This window comes from Zonotrichia albicollis, chromosome 25 (assembly GCF_047830755.1).
Source record: "Zonotrichia albicollis isolate bZonAlb1 chromosome 25, bZonAlb1.hap1, whole genome shotgun sequence".
Taxonomy (NCBI): domain Eukaryota; kingdom Metazoa; phylum Chordata; class Aves; order Passeriformes; family Passerellidae; genus Zonotrichia; species Zonotrichia albicollis.
The window spans coordinates 7,717,884-7,734,404 of NC_133843.1; the positions used below are offsets into that span (position 1 = coordinate 7,717,884).

General features: G+C 56.3%; 1 protein-coding gene across 4 annotated transcripts in view; it reads right to left on the minus strand.

Moving 5' to 3' along the window:
• EPHB2 (EPH receptor B2) overlaps window positions 1-15,441 on the minus strand; it is a 129,867-nt gene extending 114,426 nt beyond the window's left edge. For all 4 annotated transcript variants that reach the window (XM_074558712.1, XM_074558710.1, XM_074558711.1 and 1 more), the window contains exon 1: window positions 15,210-15,441. In XM_074558712.1, coding sequence (XP_074414813.1) covers window positions 15,210-15,294 — 85 coding nt within the window. In that variant the 5' untranslated portion in view covers window positions 15,295-15,441. The remainder of the gene's footprint in view (window positions 1-15,209) is intronic.
• Window positions 15,442-16,521: the final 1,080 nt, after the last annotated feature.

Below are 16,521 nucleotides of genomic sequence, written 5' to 3' on the forward strand. Positions count from 1 at the left end.
ATGTACGAGGCAGGGGAGTGTCTGAGTGCTGGAATCAGGAGATGTGAGGGCAGCCTGGGGAACAGAGCCACAGTGCCAGCCACTGCCGGCACTCCAGATCAAAAAGCATGCTACAAAAGGTGGTAAGAACTGATTAGGTGGCCAGCTCCATGCAAGAGTTCCCAGTGCTGGACCTCGGTGGGCTCCACAGGAACCAGCCCTGGATTCATTTCTGCCTCAGTCAGCATGCTGGAGAGGGATGAAGGAACCCACTGCTCAGGTGGGTAATGCCCTTGCAGAGCAATCTCAAGTGAAGGATATGGGATTCACCTTCTTAGGCATTCACCATATGAAAAAATAATGCTCCCACTCTAATGCAGTTGTTAATTTTTTCCAGACAGCAACAGAGAGAAAAGGGCCTCTGAGGACAGGCTGATGATCGAGACCAGCCAGGCAGGTGAGCTGAACTGCCCTCAGCAAGATTCTGAGGGGGGGTTGCTCCCAGCTTACATTAGAAACCCCATTTTTGTGATAATGATTAAATTGTTCAAATCATCTTCAAAGAAAATGTAGGGGCGTAAAAACCTTAAAATGAATTAAACTCAGCAGTGAAAAGCACTGGAAAGCCTCATCTCCTCCAGCAACTGCCCTGGAGCTGGAGTGGCTCAACAGATGTAAGCACCAGGCAGGCAGGAAAAGCTCCAGATGGTGCCAGTGACATGGTGGCAGTGATCAGGGACAGCCCCTCGTGCTCAGCTCTGGCACCACAGCACGGATGCGGTGCCCACCCCACAGACGCTCGCTGTGCACCAACAACCGCGTGGCTTCAGTCCCTTTCCAGGCAGGCAGGCGTCACCCACAGCACTGCCACCACAGCTGGCACCTCCTGGCAGCCAGCAGGGTCAGGGCTCTTCCTTCCCCACACTGCTGGGAGAGCAGGAGCATAACTCTGGCTTTAAGGTTTCCAGGAGAGATATGACTGTCCCAGGCAGGAGCATCTATCTACAGTAACACACATCACCAGCCCCAAGGAATGACCAAGGTGTGCACACCTGCCTCAACAGTGCAGCAACCAGGGTAAGGAACACCCTCAACACCACCCAAGTCTCCCATCTGGGTATCCATCCATTCCCTGGCTCCCCAAAGGATGAACAACACTCAAAAGCACATCAAGAAAGTCCCTGGATGGTGTTAAACTAGGAGCCCTTCCATGGCTGGCATCACACATGAAGGGCATGGTGAGGAAGGTGAAGGTGGGAGCACACTTGAAGCTAGAAAGAGACCACTTGGTCCCCAGACTGAGCTTTAGGTTTTTCAGAAGGACTGGGGAGCTTTAACTCTGGAGCATTACTCAGCTACAGCAGAGACAAGACAGGTCTGAGGTGTGCTGGGAAGTGGGAGAGGGAGCCTCAGGTCCTTGCTTGCCCCAAGATAAGGGAAAATTCTCAAACACCCCAGCAAAGAGCAAATCCCCGCAGAGAAAGCCCTCAGGGATGGGGAGGGAGGAGCTGCTGCTGTCACTGCCTCAGGGCAGCCTCCCCAGCCAGATCCTCTGACATCCAACACCGCCTCTGCCAAGCCAGCCCAGTTGGGTTCCCCCACTAAAGCAAGCAAAACCCCATTCTTTGGGGGCTGCTTTATATCACTGCCTCCCCCCAAAAAAGGTTCAGTCAAAGCAAATGTCAGAGCCATTAAGTGTGAAGGACCTCACAGCCAACACAGGAATGCTGGGGCTTGATGGACTGTTTATAGAGTCTTTTATAGGAAGGATGGGTAACCTAATCCCAACTACAACATTTTTTATGCTGCTCTGTGAGGGTTCAGCTGTGTGCTGGCACAGTCCCATGCCACATAAAACCATGGAGACCAGCCATGTCTCATCCCCAGCAGAGCCCTGCAAACAGGCAGCACAAGTACTCCAAGTATTAAAGGCTGGCAAGCCCCGCTTTGGGGATCCCCGCTCGCACCTCCACCGGCCTCGTGAGCCTGAGACACCAAAACAAAACATCTCCAGTGAATATTTACTCTGGCTGCAGCCCAGAGCAGAGCAAAGGGTAACCACCCCTGCAGGACTGGGTCTGGGTGCAGGAGATGCAACAAAACCACGCTCTCAGCAGTAAGCTTCAATGTCTTCCTCTCCCAGAAGCAGCCCCAGGATGAGCACAGAGCCCTCCACCAGCCTCCTAAAACACTGGAGAAATCCCACAGCAACATTTCCTGCTTTGTTAAAACACTTGATTTTGAGCCAGCCTCGCTAAACTGAGATGTTCCAAGTTGTGGATCACCCACTGTCTCTACCAGCTCCATGGCTGTAGCTGAGATTGCAGTCCCCAGCACGGGCAAAGTCCTCCCTGGGAGAGGACATCCAAACGTTCCAGCAGACATTGACCCAGGAAACCAAGCCCACCCAGGCCAAACCACAGGAAGGGTGTGCAAATTTAACTGAGAGGGAAACAAAGAGTGGCACGTGGGGAGACTGGAAGGGTGGGAAATCCCAGCCCAGGCTTGGCACAGGGTCACACCAACTGTGCTGCAGGACAGGCAGGTGTAGCAAAGCCAGGCCCTGCTCCAGACCCTCTTCTCAGCTGAAAGGGGAAGAGCCTGGGGCTCTGGAGCAAGGGCAGAGCTGTAACACATTGATAAGGACAGCACGGGGGATATGCATCATCAGAGTGTGATTGCTTGATGCACACACTGGTCTCCCCAACGCTGCTGGTGGGTGGGATTTCTTCAGACAATGTGAGCATGAAGTTTATTTCATTTTATTTTTATAGAATTGGAAGAGAAGCCAGGTTTGCCTTTTTTTAATTCTTTTTTTTGGGTCTGCTGACTCATCCATCAGTTTGTCTGCTCACCCCCATGCCACTCCCCTGATATGATGCATTGTCTCCCTCATGGCCACCACACTCCCACCCTAGGTGGGCTCTCACCACCCACGTCAGCCCACAGCCCTCTCAGGAGTGACAGCCCTGGAGCAGGCCAAGCACTACCAGTGACTTCTGCACTGAACAAAAACCTCCAGCACCTCAGAAGACCTCGCTGAGCATCCCCACCACAGCAACCAGGAGAGGAATGTGTTTTCCCCAGGCTTTTTCTGTCAGATGGGACTTGGGCAGCAGTTTTATTTTAGTCCTGGGCAAATGTACAGCACATTCCTGCCACCAAAGGGAAGGAGATTTCAGAGCATGTTCAGGTGCATCACCTGAGCCTGTGCGCTCACAGGGCTCCTCTTCCAGCACAGACCCCAATATGCCACCAGGGAAATGGGCACCTTGATGGTTACACATGGGGTGGGCATGTCACCACAGCTCCACGACCTGCTGGCATCCCCAGGAGACCCATGGAGGGCTGAGCCCTTCTCCACCCCTCTGGCCACTGGTGGATGACACACCCAGGGCTGACCTCACAAATCCCTTTTTTTCCCTTTTCTCTATGTAGCCCACACACTGAGGACCTCCCAAACACAGTAAACCACCAGGTCAGCTTTCCAAGGGCCCAGCACCCACAAGCAGGAGCTCAGGTCATATTTAGGCCACCCAAATTACAGGGCAAGGTTTCTGCTGGAGGGTGACCTGCTTGGTGTCCCCCAGCACAAAACCCAATGGGCAGCCCCTGCCATCCCATCCAAGACACCACAGGGATGTCTGGGCTCCACTGGTCCTTCCTGTTGGTCCCAAATGTGCTACTCCCAAACCCACCCCAGCCCCTGGCAGTGTCCCCTGACACATCCCTCACCTCCCAGTCTGAAATTCAGCTCCCCTCCCTGCAGCCCCACCTTTTATTATGCAGGAACCAACAGAAACTGGGAGAAGCAAAGCAGCACTGTGGGACCCAGCCTGGAAAGACTGAACTTCACCCCCAACCCCCCAGATAAGGAAGGATGGGTTCCCGGAACAGCCGGGATGAAAGGGAACGCCGCAACGGTCAAGTTGGCCGGCTCAGCTTTGTGCTTGTGCCCATTTTCCTGCCATGGGCACACCCACGAGCCATGTCCTGCCACATGGGGACAGCCACCTGCCCAGCAGCCCGGAGGGACCAGCCTGGCAATGCCTCACCTGCATGTGCCTGCACTTCTGCCTGTCCCACAAACCATAAACCAGTGGAGCTCCAGAGATCCCCCGAGCCACTGCTCAGAGCACCAGCAAGCTCCTGAGTGATGCCAGGTTTAGCCAAAGCTGGGAACAGGGAGCAGGCAAGACATGGGAGCAGCTGACAGTAAACTCAGCATTTCCAGAGGATTTGTTTGAATCAAAAGCTGCTGCTCTGAAGCCAGAACAGGTGTCAGTCACAGCAAAATCTCATGGCAGCTATTCAATGTGATGGCATAAGTTTGACATCAGATTTAAAAAAGCTCCAAAAGCAATGTGAGCAGCTTTTCCACTCTCTATTTCACTTACAGGCATGGAAAAAGAAAGGTGAGGAGCCAAAAGGAGGTTAAAAGCAGGTGTATCAGGGCTGTCTCTGCAGCAGCAGCACAGCCACATGAAGGAAGCAGCTCCCCATCACTGGGGATGCTCCCAGCAGCCCCAGGACAAAGCCACATCAGACTCTCACCCAGCTGCCCTATGTGGGCTCCAAGCAGCACCCGCCTACCCCTGGATGGCTCCATCAGCCCTGAGCTGGCCTTGTCCCCCTGCAGACTTGTGAGCAGCCTGCTGCTCTGAGCTTTGTACCGAGTGTGACACGGAGCAGAGCCCACGCTGCCTCTTCAACACCTCCCACCAGCCAGACACCAACCCCTGCTAATGCTGCCAACATCCTAATTAGCACCTTCCTTGTGCCTGCCCTGCTCCCCACCGCTCTGCAGCTGGCCAGGCTCTCAGAGGTTCACCAAAGGTGACAGGGGATGGGGACGAGTCCTGGAGGTGCTGGGCACTCTGTTCCCTCCAGCCCATGGCAGCCCCACTGCCCTCCTGTGAGTCTGTGACAAGGGATTCCCACACAGCAGCCCTGCCAGCCTGAGTTCACCCTTCCAGACCCTGTGGGACTCTGCAACCCCTGCAGGGCAGCCAGGACTGGGGCTTCCTCCAAGCTTCATCACATCACAGCATGGTCTGGGCTGGAAAAGACTTTAAAAAACATCTCCATTCGACCCCTGCCATGGGCAGGGACACCTTTCACCAGACCAGACTGCACCAAGTCCTGTCCAGCTTGGCCTTAAGCACTCCCAGGGCCATGGACAGGGCATGGACAGGGCAAGGCATGGACAGGGCAGCTCCAAGCTCTGCCTGGGGAATGCATTTTCCCATCCATGCATTTGCCCATCCATGCATTTGCAGCTATTTCCATGGCTGGAAACCATCCCTGGTGGGGCTGCTCTGCTCTGCCTGATCCAACCCCTCAGTGCCAGCAGCCAGCTTGGGGGAGCTGGCACCTCCATCCCACCTCTCAGCACTGGCTGATCAATACCCTGCCATCAGCCATTCCCCACATCCAGGCAACGAAAATATTGGAATTGCTCCCCAGGCAATGAAAATATAACATCCCCAGCTCGCTCTCCCTCCCAGAGCAATGCCCAGAGCGCCACAGGCCTGCTCCCATTTACCACAAAGGTGTCACAAGGTGCATACAAAGGCAGGAGGCAGAGAACCAGTGCTCAGACACCTGCAGAGGCACTCTGCAAGCAGCCTTGGAGGTACTGGGATCCTGCAGGAGAGATCCCTCAGCAGAGATCCACAGGAAATTCTTTCCCAAGTTAAGTCCCTGCCCGGCAGCCTGGCTAGCCCCCACCCCTGCAGGCTCTATCAAGCCTGGACATCTTGTTTCACTCCATCCATGCTGCCCCCAGGTCACGCATTTCTCCTGCTGGCTTTATCCTCTGATACCAGACAGGCTTAAAAGTAAAACAAGGCCAAGATTTATGAAGTGAGGCTCCCCATAAAGGTTTCTGAGTCGCAGTGCTGGAGCCTGGAAACGGGATTAGAGCAAAGCAAATCAGGCAACGCCATCGTAACCTCGGCACGGAGAGAGGTGACCCTCACGTGCCCCAGCCCAGCTGTGCACTGCCTGGGGCTGCCTGGCCAGCACAAACCTCCTGGGGATGGCCCAGGGCTTCTTGGGCCTCCCCTCCACAGCACCCAGCTCCTTTGGGTGGCCCAGCCCTGATCCTCAGCAGACCTTCTGCCACACCTCCCCTCAAACCAGCTGCACAGGCATTTGTCAGAGCAGAGCACTCCCAGCTCCTCAACACCACAAACAGGTGCTTTGGACACATCTGATCATTCATGGTGATTTTACTGCAGCCTTCCAGTGCCTGAAGGGGCTCCAAGAGAGCTGGAGAAGGACTTTGGTCAAGGGATAGAGGGATAGAACAATGAGGAATGGCTTCCCACTGACACAGGACAGGGACAGACTGAATATCAGGAACATTCCTCTCTGAGAGGATGCTGGGGCCCTAGCACACGGTGCCCAGAGCAGCTGTGGCTGCCCCATCCCTGGCAGTGTCCAAGACCAGGTTGGACAGGGCTTGGAGCAACCTGGACTAGAGGAAGGTGTCCCTGCCATGGCAGGAGTGGAACTGGATGAGCTCCAAGGTCCCTTCCAACCCAAACCAGACAATGGTTCTGATTGCAGAACCAAGTCCCCCTCCTGGGACATCATTCCCACCCAGAAGTCTACTGCCAAGGCAAAGCTTTCAAGAAAGATGGATCTCATGAGAAAGGCTTGAAGCCAAACTCCCAGAGGCGTCACCTGGGGATGATGACCAGCAAGTGATGGGAGCCAACAGCAGGGAATGATGATGCCAGCTCCATCCAGGAGTCCCTGCGATGGCCACACACCTGGAGGCACCTCAACAGCCCACTCCTGCCTGGTTTGTCCTCAGACACATCCTGTCCCACCCTCTAGCCTTAAGCAGCCCGAAGAGTGTACATTCAGTGGCCACTTTGAGGAACTAGAGGCCTCCTGGGAGGCTCAAAGACCAGGATCTCCTCTAGAGAGCAAGGAGCAACCAGAGACTCCCTGACCCCTGCTCCAAGGCAGAGTGCTCCAATCAGTCCTCCCTGCTCTGAGAGACTCTGGGATAGGCAGAACCTGCACTGTCTCACCACAGTGCTTCTCACCCACAGCCTGTGCCTGAGGACTACACAGGATGGAGATGCCTTCTCTTTCTCTCGTGTCCCTCTTCTGAGGTTCAGGCTCACAGAGGGTCCTGGCAGGAGATCTGGAGAATCCAGCCTCCTCTCTGACCCTCCCCACCCTCTCTGGTTCTCCCCTTCTCTGCTGCTCAGCAGAGCGGCGCTGCAGAAGCCTCCCAACACAGGTCCCTCCAAGCCATGACATGGACATGCAAGCAGAGCTCACCAGGCTCCAGCAGGGCTCCACACACTTTGGGGACATATTTAGGGAGCTGGGATGACACCTCCCATGGAGCAGCACTCAGCTCAGCCTGCTGCTGGACAGACAGAGCCCAGCTGGGCACGGCTGGGGAGCTGCATCACCAGCTGTGCATCACCAGGGGCACAGCTTGTCCTTCAGCCTGCTGCAGCTGGGTGTCCCCATGTCCCCAAAGCCTGGCTGGGAGCAGAGGGGATCCCAGACCTTCTGCCTGCCTCTAGTCTCCTGGGCTGGGGGCCTGGAGCAGCAACAGGCTACCCAGGAGCCCAGCAGCCGAGCCCATTGTTCCCTTTGTCTGGCCCTGGACCAGCCCACGGCAGCTCAAGGTGTCCCCCCTGCCCAGGGACACTCACACAGCTCCAGGTGTCCCCCCTGCCCAGGGACACTCACACAGCTCCAGGTGTCCCCTCTGCCCAGGGAGGTTCACATGCTCCCCCACATTTGCCTCCCCCAACCCTCACAGCTGCTGGCTAAGGGCCCAAGCACCTCCCCTAAGCCAGCCAATGGCCCCCAAGGTGAAGCCAGGGCTCAGGGAAGCTCCTCTCCTCCCCACTTCCAACCAGATGCTCTTGGCCTCTGAAACTCCGAGGAGGGCAAAGGCAAGCACCAACAGGCATTTTCCAAAGGACCTTCCTTGGCCATCTGGCCAAAATCAAGAGCCTGTAGAAGGTTAAAGGTGTCCCCAGACACAGAGGGCTCAGGGCCATGAGCACCCAAAGCAATGTGGACCTCCCCAGCACTTTGCCTTGGAAGCCAGACTGGGAGCAGGGGGCCAGTGGGACCCCACCAAGCCTGGACATTCAGTGTGGGAGCCCAGAGAAGGCACCTTTCCCTGTTTCCTTTCAAATGCCACACCTGCCACGGAGGCTGAGCCAAAGGGATTGCTGGTTTCCATCCCACCTCCTGCAGCGCACCAGGATGCTCAGGGAGCACACCAGCATCCAGGGCACCCAGCACGGGGGAGGGCTGGACTCCACCCTGCCCTGCCTCCACCCTCCAACGCTCCTGCTGTGAAACCCTCTGCTTGAGAACTCCAGAGAGAGGGGAAAAATATAAAATAAAGGATCATCACCCTTTCATCACCCTCTTCTTTACACCTCCCACAGTGCAGTGCACCTCTGTGCCCCCTCCCTCCCCAAGCTGCATCCTTCCCCCAGCCCCTCTCCCCTGCACTCATCCTGCACAAGCATCTTCACTCCCTTTCCCAGTCTTTCCCAGGTCGGAGCTGATGCTTTCAAAGAGCCATCCACAATGACTTTAAGATCTCTTTCTCAAAATGCTAATAAGTAATTTAAAGACTGCCACTGTGCATGCATGGGTTTAGGGTAATTTTTTCCATGTGAATCCCTTTTCATTCATCCCTGACTACATTTAATCTGCCACTTTATAGCCCGCCTATCCAGTGTCATGAGAGCCTTTTGCAATATTTTCAAGACAACTGTTGTTTTTATCATCCTGAATAATTTTGTATAATCTGCAAACACTCTTTGCCTTCCCATTCCCACCCCTCTCTACTTTATGAATACATCACCAGCGCAAGCCTCACGCTGACCCCGTCCAGTGGGAAAAGTGACTCTTTGTTTCCCCTTCTTAAAGCACATTTTAATCCATAAGAGAGCCCTTCCTCTAAAATTACTGCTCTGGAGTCTCCTGGATCACCCAGGGAGATCTTCTTAAAGGATGCTCGTCCCATTTACTCTGGCTCAAATATTCATTTTATTGACTTATTGTAAAATACAAGTTCTCCTGCCATCACTTCAGAACAGTCTCTGGGAAGCAAAGCTCCTTGGCAGGAGCCCCTTTGGCCACTTGGGGTGACACTGAAGTCATTCCCCTCCATGCCAAGGGCTCCATCCTGCACACTTAACTTCCCAATACCCATTTGTTGAGGGGAAACTTGGGGGATAAACAATTTCTTCTCTCACGTTATTTTTCAAACTCCTTTCAGCCTGCCTTATATGGCTTCACATTCACCCAACCACAATTTCTGATTTTTTTATTTTCTCCTTTTAGATACCACTTCCACTTTATGAAGAACATTTTTTTACTTCCAATGACCTCCTCCAATTTGCCATTTAATCAGGTTTGGTTGGTTTTTGGTTATTTTTAGGAAACTCATGTTAAGTGGCTGCATGAATTTATTCTGAGGTTTAATTTAATTTCCTACATCACGGGCAAGTATTTTCCTATTTTAGCTTCTCCCTTCAGTCAGCTCCTTTACTTTGCTTTACTCAGAGACCATTACTATGTGGTGTTTTTAAGTGCTGGTTGCTTTATGGATGCCATGGTCCAACTCTGAGAGAGGTAATGTGGAAGGAAGATAATTTATTGGATCAACTGAGAAAGCTTCACCAACTTGAGGAGCTCCCCAGCCCCTCCTCATGCCCATTGGGAGATTGAATCTGCTCCTGCAGAGCAGATCTGATGTCGTGTGTGGTAGCTCGGGTTTAAATCCAGAGTTCATCCTCCTGTGAGCTCTCCAAAGAACCACAACTGTTCTCAGCCACTAAAACCATCATTTCTGAATGTGACATTTAGGGAGGCACAGACCAGCCCCAATTACAGTTCTGTTTTCTGCCCTCATGGCCTGCTCCATCTTTCTTTCATGCTTGGCAGTCGGTGCCACACTTCCTGTCAGACCTGATAGTGCTCTCTTCATCCCAAGCAAGGAAATTCAGGGAGGGGCAACCAGCATGATCCTCACTTACTCCTTTCCCTCATCCTGATTATCTCAGGGGGCTGGCACGCCCTGCACAGCCATCCATGTCTGCACCCTGGCACAACCTGCCATCCATCCAGCAGGTTCCTGAAACATCTGACATTGATATAAAGGCATTACCAATACATGCCTGCACAACATCTCCAGGCACCTCTCCTTCCTCACAGCCTCCCTCCTGCTGTCACCTGGCCTCCAAGGGGTGCCTGCCCACCTTCAGCATTGCCAGAGCTCCCCCATCCCTGGCTAAGGCGGGCAGAGCCCCTGGGAACTCCCCCTGCCCTCCCTCCTTCCGCCCAGCCCATGCTGCACTCAGCCCCTTATCACAGGAGGCCCCATCCTTTCCCTTATCTAACGGCTGAACTTTTGCCTCTGAGGATCTCCCTGCACCCTCATCCCAACGAGATCCAACTGCAGCTGTGCTTCTCCCTGGTCTCTCTATAAACCAGATCCAGGTATGGGAGGGATTACAAACCAGGGTGGGAGCTGACGGGGCTCTTCCTCACTAAAAATGGAATTGTGGCAGGACGGAGCCCCACTCCCAGGCAGAGCCACCCTCACTCCTATCCCAGCAGGGCTGGTGTGCAGGGAGCAGGCATATTTTGGGGCAGGGGTGGAGGGTCAGGCTCTCGTTCATCCCTCACCCCAAAGCACACAGGAGCTGTCACAGCCCCCACTATTTACCCAGCTCCTCGGGCAGTTTTCTGAGCGCCCACCCCTCTTTCCAGCAGCTCAGGTATGTGCACACAAAGGGCCCTGACTAGTGCAGGCAGGTCCTTAGCCCGTCTCCAAGGGGACGGCTGCTCCCATCCCTGGGGACAGCCCCAAACCCCTCACAGCATCCCCGGGGCACAGCTGTGTCCCCTTCACACCCTCTGTGGGGTGACAGAGGAGCAGGGGCACATCAGTGGCCACACCAACCCCGAGCCCTTGTCCCCTACAGCATCTCCTCCCTTTGCTTTTGTCACCCAGAGAAGCTGGAAGTCAGCAGGTATTGAGAGGATTGCTGCTCCCACCTGGAAAAGCCACAGAACAGAGTAGTAAGGGCAGCAACATGGATGTTTAAATGAGGCACTGATTTATTTGGTCTCCAAAAGGAGCTTTCCCTTTTGCTGCCCCTATAATGCAAAGGGCAGGTGGGTGCAAGGAATGTGCCTTGTCAAAAATTAACCCAGGAAATGGAGGGGAGGGGAAAGCAGCAGGAGGGAGACGGATGGCACAGGGCCAGGCCAAAACCACAGGCTCTGCTCTGCTCCTCAGTCCCACTTATCCCAAAACATTTGCTCCCCTCCTGCTCTTAGGAGAGTGCAGATCTGGAGCTCAAGCTTGCAGGAATGATCAGCTCTTGACAGATTCTGTGTTTCTCCATGGACCTGCTGCTCTGCTGCATCTCTCCAGATCATGCTAGGCTTGCTGGGAGGCTCCTGCAGCTCCCATGCTTCTGGCACACCTGGAACATCCACCTCCACGTAGCACCAAGGTCAAAGCAATGCTCTGTAACCCTGAAGGGATGGCTCAAGTCTTCCTCTACAAAGATCCAAAAAGATGGATACACAAAGGCCCAAAGCAGCCCTGTGTCCCTGGCATCTCCCCGCACCCCATGTGGAGGTGCTCACCATAAGTACAGGAGCAGAGACTATGTTTTAAAACTGCAATATATTACAGCATAAGTGAAATTAAATATACTGTATATTACAGAATCAGAGAGTATCCCAAATTGGAAGGGACCCACAAGGACCATCCAGTCCAAATCCTGCATAGGACCCCCAACAGTCCCATCATGTGTCCGAGAGTGCTGTAAATATTACAAATACTATAATTCACTATTGAATACGCAGAAGCACTGAAGTCCTGTCTCCAGCTTGCTTAGATGACGGGCAGGGATGTCCATGCCCAGCACCTCAGCCACAGCATGCCCTGGGAATACCCACCCCAGGAGTGGATACAGCCCTCCCACCCCAGCATCCCTCTCCAAACCCAAGACTGGGCTCAGGACTAGTATTGCTCGGCACAGTTGTTGCTCAAAATCGAGTCCCCTCACCCGTGATCTGTTTCCCAGCAAAACTCCTGCCGGGCAATTCTCCATCGCCCATTGGAGCCTGTCGCTGCCTCCGTGCTGCTGGCTCCATGCTGCCCACACCCTCACTGATAGCAGGGCCATCTCGTGTCTCCTTTTGCATTTTTGGCACAGGGCTGGCTCTCCTCCAGTCCTCAGGAAGCTTGCCAGCACCACAAGGTTTGTGAAAAGTTAACTCCACTGGGGTGAGGAGCACCATCGGGTTGGTTTTCCCTCCTCGCATGTGAGTTAGCCAGGCTCTTGATTTTAAAATACCTCCGTGTCCTTCCCAGCTCCCCCCAAAATACCTCAGGAGCGTCAGCCCCGCGATCGGCGCGCAGCCTACGCAGCAGGAATACAAAGCGGGGCCGTTAGCGATAGCGGCGTTACCAACTGGTGTGGGATCCAGACCCTTCCAGGACTCCTTTGTTCTTGACTTTCTGGTTTGGGTTTTGTTTTTTTTTTTTTTTTTGAAAAACACACAAAAAACTTTCCTTTGAGAAGCCTGAACTTTCTCAGCTGCAGACACATTACCTTCCAACCGCCTTCACAACTATAGGCAATTCCTAACCTCTGCTTTATGTATGTTGTCATCCACCTCCCTGTTTTCCATACTGATTTATGTTTCACGTTCTTTTTACATTTCCTTTTAACAGAGCCGGTTTTAACCAAACAGCCTTCCCTCCCGAGCCCGAACCATGCCTTCTGCTGGCCAGTGAGCAATCAACTTCCAATTTCCATGCACACTCCTGTTTATATTTCCTTCCCTATCGGCTTTGTTTCTAATTAAGGTTTGTTAAATGCAAGTGAATATATAGCGCACAGAGAAATATAAAGCATGTAGATAAATAAACACCCCACACACAGCCGCACTGACTAAGGCTGCGCTTTCAACCACGGATCCCAAAGCACTTTGTCATGTTCATTAACAAAACCTCGCGGCTCCCTTGGGAAAGATGCTTGGATTATTTTACGCCTTGTAATTAGGAAAACTGAGGCACAGAGGAGACAAGTGAAATTACCAGCAGTACCGAAACGCTCTGTGACAAAGCCGAAAACAGGACTCAAGAGGTAGGATCCTCCAGAATCGTAGTTTTCCCCTGAACAAGCCTTTCTGCCCCCATTTTGGCCCTGGAATATGCTGGGGCTGGTGATGGAGGACATTGCCACCGTGGAGGTTCCCTGCAGCCGCGGGAACATGGTGGGTCCAGCCACCACCTCCATGGCCAGCAGCTACTGTTGGATCCATCTGTCCACACCGAAGGGATCCAGAGCATTCAGAGGTGCAGGTGGACACCACAACCAGGCACTTGGGAAGCGGTGGGAAGAGGCAGTTTCATAAAGGAGGGAGCAGAGGCACGCCCAAGGAGCTGCATCCCACACCTTTTCACCTTGCCAGTTCTCCAGAAGCCTTTTCCTGGAAGGCCAGATTAGGGATCTGGCTGCCCACACCAACCCTGAGAGTGACCATCGCAGCCCCGTGATGAACACAGCGCAAGAGGCAACAGCAGGGGCACAGGGGGACCACGCCAAAGCCAAACCAACACAGTCAGCCCCGGCTGGGAATGGCTGCTGGAAGCGCAGTGACCATCTCCCTGAGAGCGTCCCCGTTCATGGAGGAGCGCACCTTAGAGCGATCATCTCGGGCGGGTGAAACACCCCACCTGCACTGGCCAGCCCCTCATTCCTAGATATTCTCCTCATCCCTTGGCACTCATGCATTCAGCGCCTGCCGCTCCTGCCATGATGGTGGGACAGTCACTCACGTTCCACAAACCCGCGCGGGAGCCCCGGGAGCCAGCCTCTGACCCACAGCACCGGCCGGCAGCACCTCCTGGGCAGCAGCAGGAGCACGCTGGGGTGGAGGTGTCACCCCATCCCTGCCCAAGGCACCCGGCATGCCACAGTTGGCAGCATCAGCTTGTCATGGTCAAGTGTGCATGGGCCCCGCCGGCCGAGCCCAGAGCCAGTTGGAAGTGTCAAGGCCACCAGCGGATGGGGCCAGACGTCCTGCATGGACACGTATGCTCTCACAAACACGCTCCTCACCCCAACCCTCCCCCCCATAATTAAAACCATGTTGGGCTCATTTGAATAGCAGAGCTGGCGAGCGCTCTCCGCTGCAACGTAAATAGTCCTATTTATGCCAAGCTCCCATATTGTAAATATCACGATGTATAGCTGGCCAACCCATGAGTCATCTCCCAAAACTCCAACTTAATAAATGGTGCCTCATCCATGTTCCAGACAAACACTGTCCGAGCGGCTCCCACCGCCCGGCACACACAGGGCCAGCATGGCCACCCAGCCTGCCCACCAGCCCAATGCAGCCAGAGGGACAGTGGAGCCACCCAGCTCCTCCAACACGGCCCTTCCACAATGGACGGGCATCCTTGGACCATGCCGCTCCAGGACCAGCCGGTTTTTGGCCTGACACTTGGCCCTCGCCCCTGCCCAACCCAGCTCTCTGGCACTTGCCAGGGTGTCCATGCAGCGGGCGGGTGGGAGCAGGCAGGAATGGCTGGGATGGCTGGGGACAGGAGAACGAGTCTCCCCCTGCACAGACCCCACCGTGGGGCTCCCACCCAGCGCCGTCCCCGCACACCCAGCCCTGGAGCTCCCCACCTGCCGCCTCACTCTGCTTTGTCTGAGCACCGGGGACCTCGGCGGGGAGCTCGGCTCCTCCTGGGGACGCCGGGAACGCCACGGCGCCAACGGGGAGCCGGCCACCAGCTCCAGAACGCCGGTAAGGCCTGGCGGAGGGGCACCCCAAAGACTCTGCCGAGAGCAGCAGCGGGCACGGGGCGGCGAATCCCGGGCATCCCCGGGGGACCCGCCGCGGTACCCAGGGATGCCCACTCCGGCGGAGGGATGGCGGGGAGAAGGGCGGCCAGGGATAGGGAGGGTCTGGGGGCGGGGGGGGGGGGGGCACACACGACACACCGGGCTCCGGCGGCGACACCTCCAGCCGGGGTAGCACTTCCCCAAACTTCGCCTCCCCTCCGAAGGGCGTGCGGCGGGGAGGGGGGCAGGGGGCAAAGTGCCACCCCCCAAAAAACGGGGAAAACCCGGAGGGGGCTCGCCCTACCCGCAGGGCCCCCGCCCCCCGTGCGCCCCCCTTACCTTCCACGGCGGCGAGCAGGGGCAGGAGGGCGAGGGGCAGGCAGCAGAGCCACAGCGGCCCCATGGTGCGCGCCGGGCCGGGCATCACAGGCGGCGCGGCCGGCGCTCCATGGAGGCGGCGGAGCGCAGAGCCCAGAGCCCCTCGCTGGGGCCGCCGCCGGCGCGGGCACGGCCGCGGGCACGGAGCGCTCCGCCGGCCCCGCCGCCGCGGCCGGGCCGAGCCACCGCCGCCGCCGCGCGGGGGACGCCCCGCGCCGCCCGCCCCGCCCCGCCCGGGCCGCGCTGCCGGCGGGGGCGGCCTGAGGGGGCCGTGAGGGGGGGCCGTGCGGGGGGGGCGCGGCGGGGCCGGCGGCGGGCGGGGGGCAGCGGGCGGTGAGCGGGCGGCGGCTCCCCCCGGCCCGCCGATGGTTTCTCCCGGAGCTGTCGATCATCCAGAGAAAGCCGTGATTTCAGCCCAAATCCGCCTCGCCGGGCTCGCTGCGCCGCCGGCACCGGCGAGGGGGCGGAGGGGCGGGGGGTCCCGGGGGATGCCCCCGCCGCCGCGCCCTGCGCGCCGCCCGCGGCCTCGGGCCGGGCATCTCCCCGCGGGGCTGAGCCCCCGCAGCTGCCCAGCGGAGCCGGGGCCGGGGCCGTGAGGAGATTCCCGTCTGGAGAAGGGGACGCGTACAGCAGGATATAAAGAAAGAAACAAAAATCCAAGGAGTTGGTAAATCCGAGGCTGAGCAGCCCTGAGCCCCCGCACCCTTCTCCTCCACCATCCCCCCGCAGCCAGCCAGGAGAGAACAGGAATCCCCCACTTCCCATGTGGACCAGCTGTGACTTGGTCACAAGCGCCATTGACACTGCTGGGGCCAAGCAGGACCTTCCTAGAAGGTGCCAGGTGAGACCCAGCTCCAATTCTGCATCGCAGCACTCAACAGCCCCCAACTGCCCCTATGCCTGGGAACCACATCTGCCCTGTGGGCACCTCATGATCCACACCCTCTCCAGGGCATGCCAGGGGAGTTGGGATCTCATGGTCTTTAAGGTCCCTTCCAACCCAAACTATTCTGTGAATCTGTGATACGTGGCTGCTGCCAGGACTCTTTACCCCAGGAGGGCCCCCTGCCACCTGACATCTTCTCCTCGCCTCTCTAGTATCCACCTTGTACCCAGCAGTACCTGCCATAGCTGTGTCCCAGTGTCTGCTGATTGGGCAGAAGGTTCAGGTGCATCCTGCAGGAAGCACTTGTGTCCTGGAAGACCTTCCTAGGGCGGTCGCACCCTGAGTATGGATCTCTGCACAAGCTGTGCCAGGTTCATAGGAGCTGAA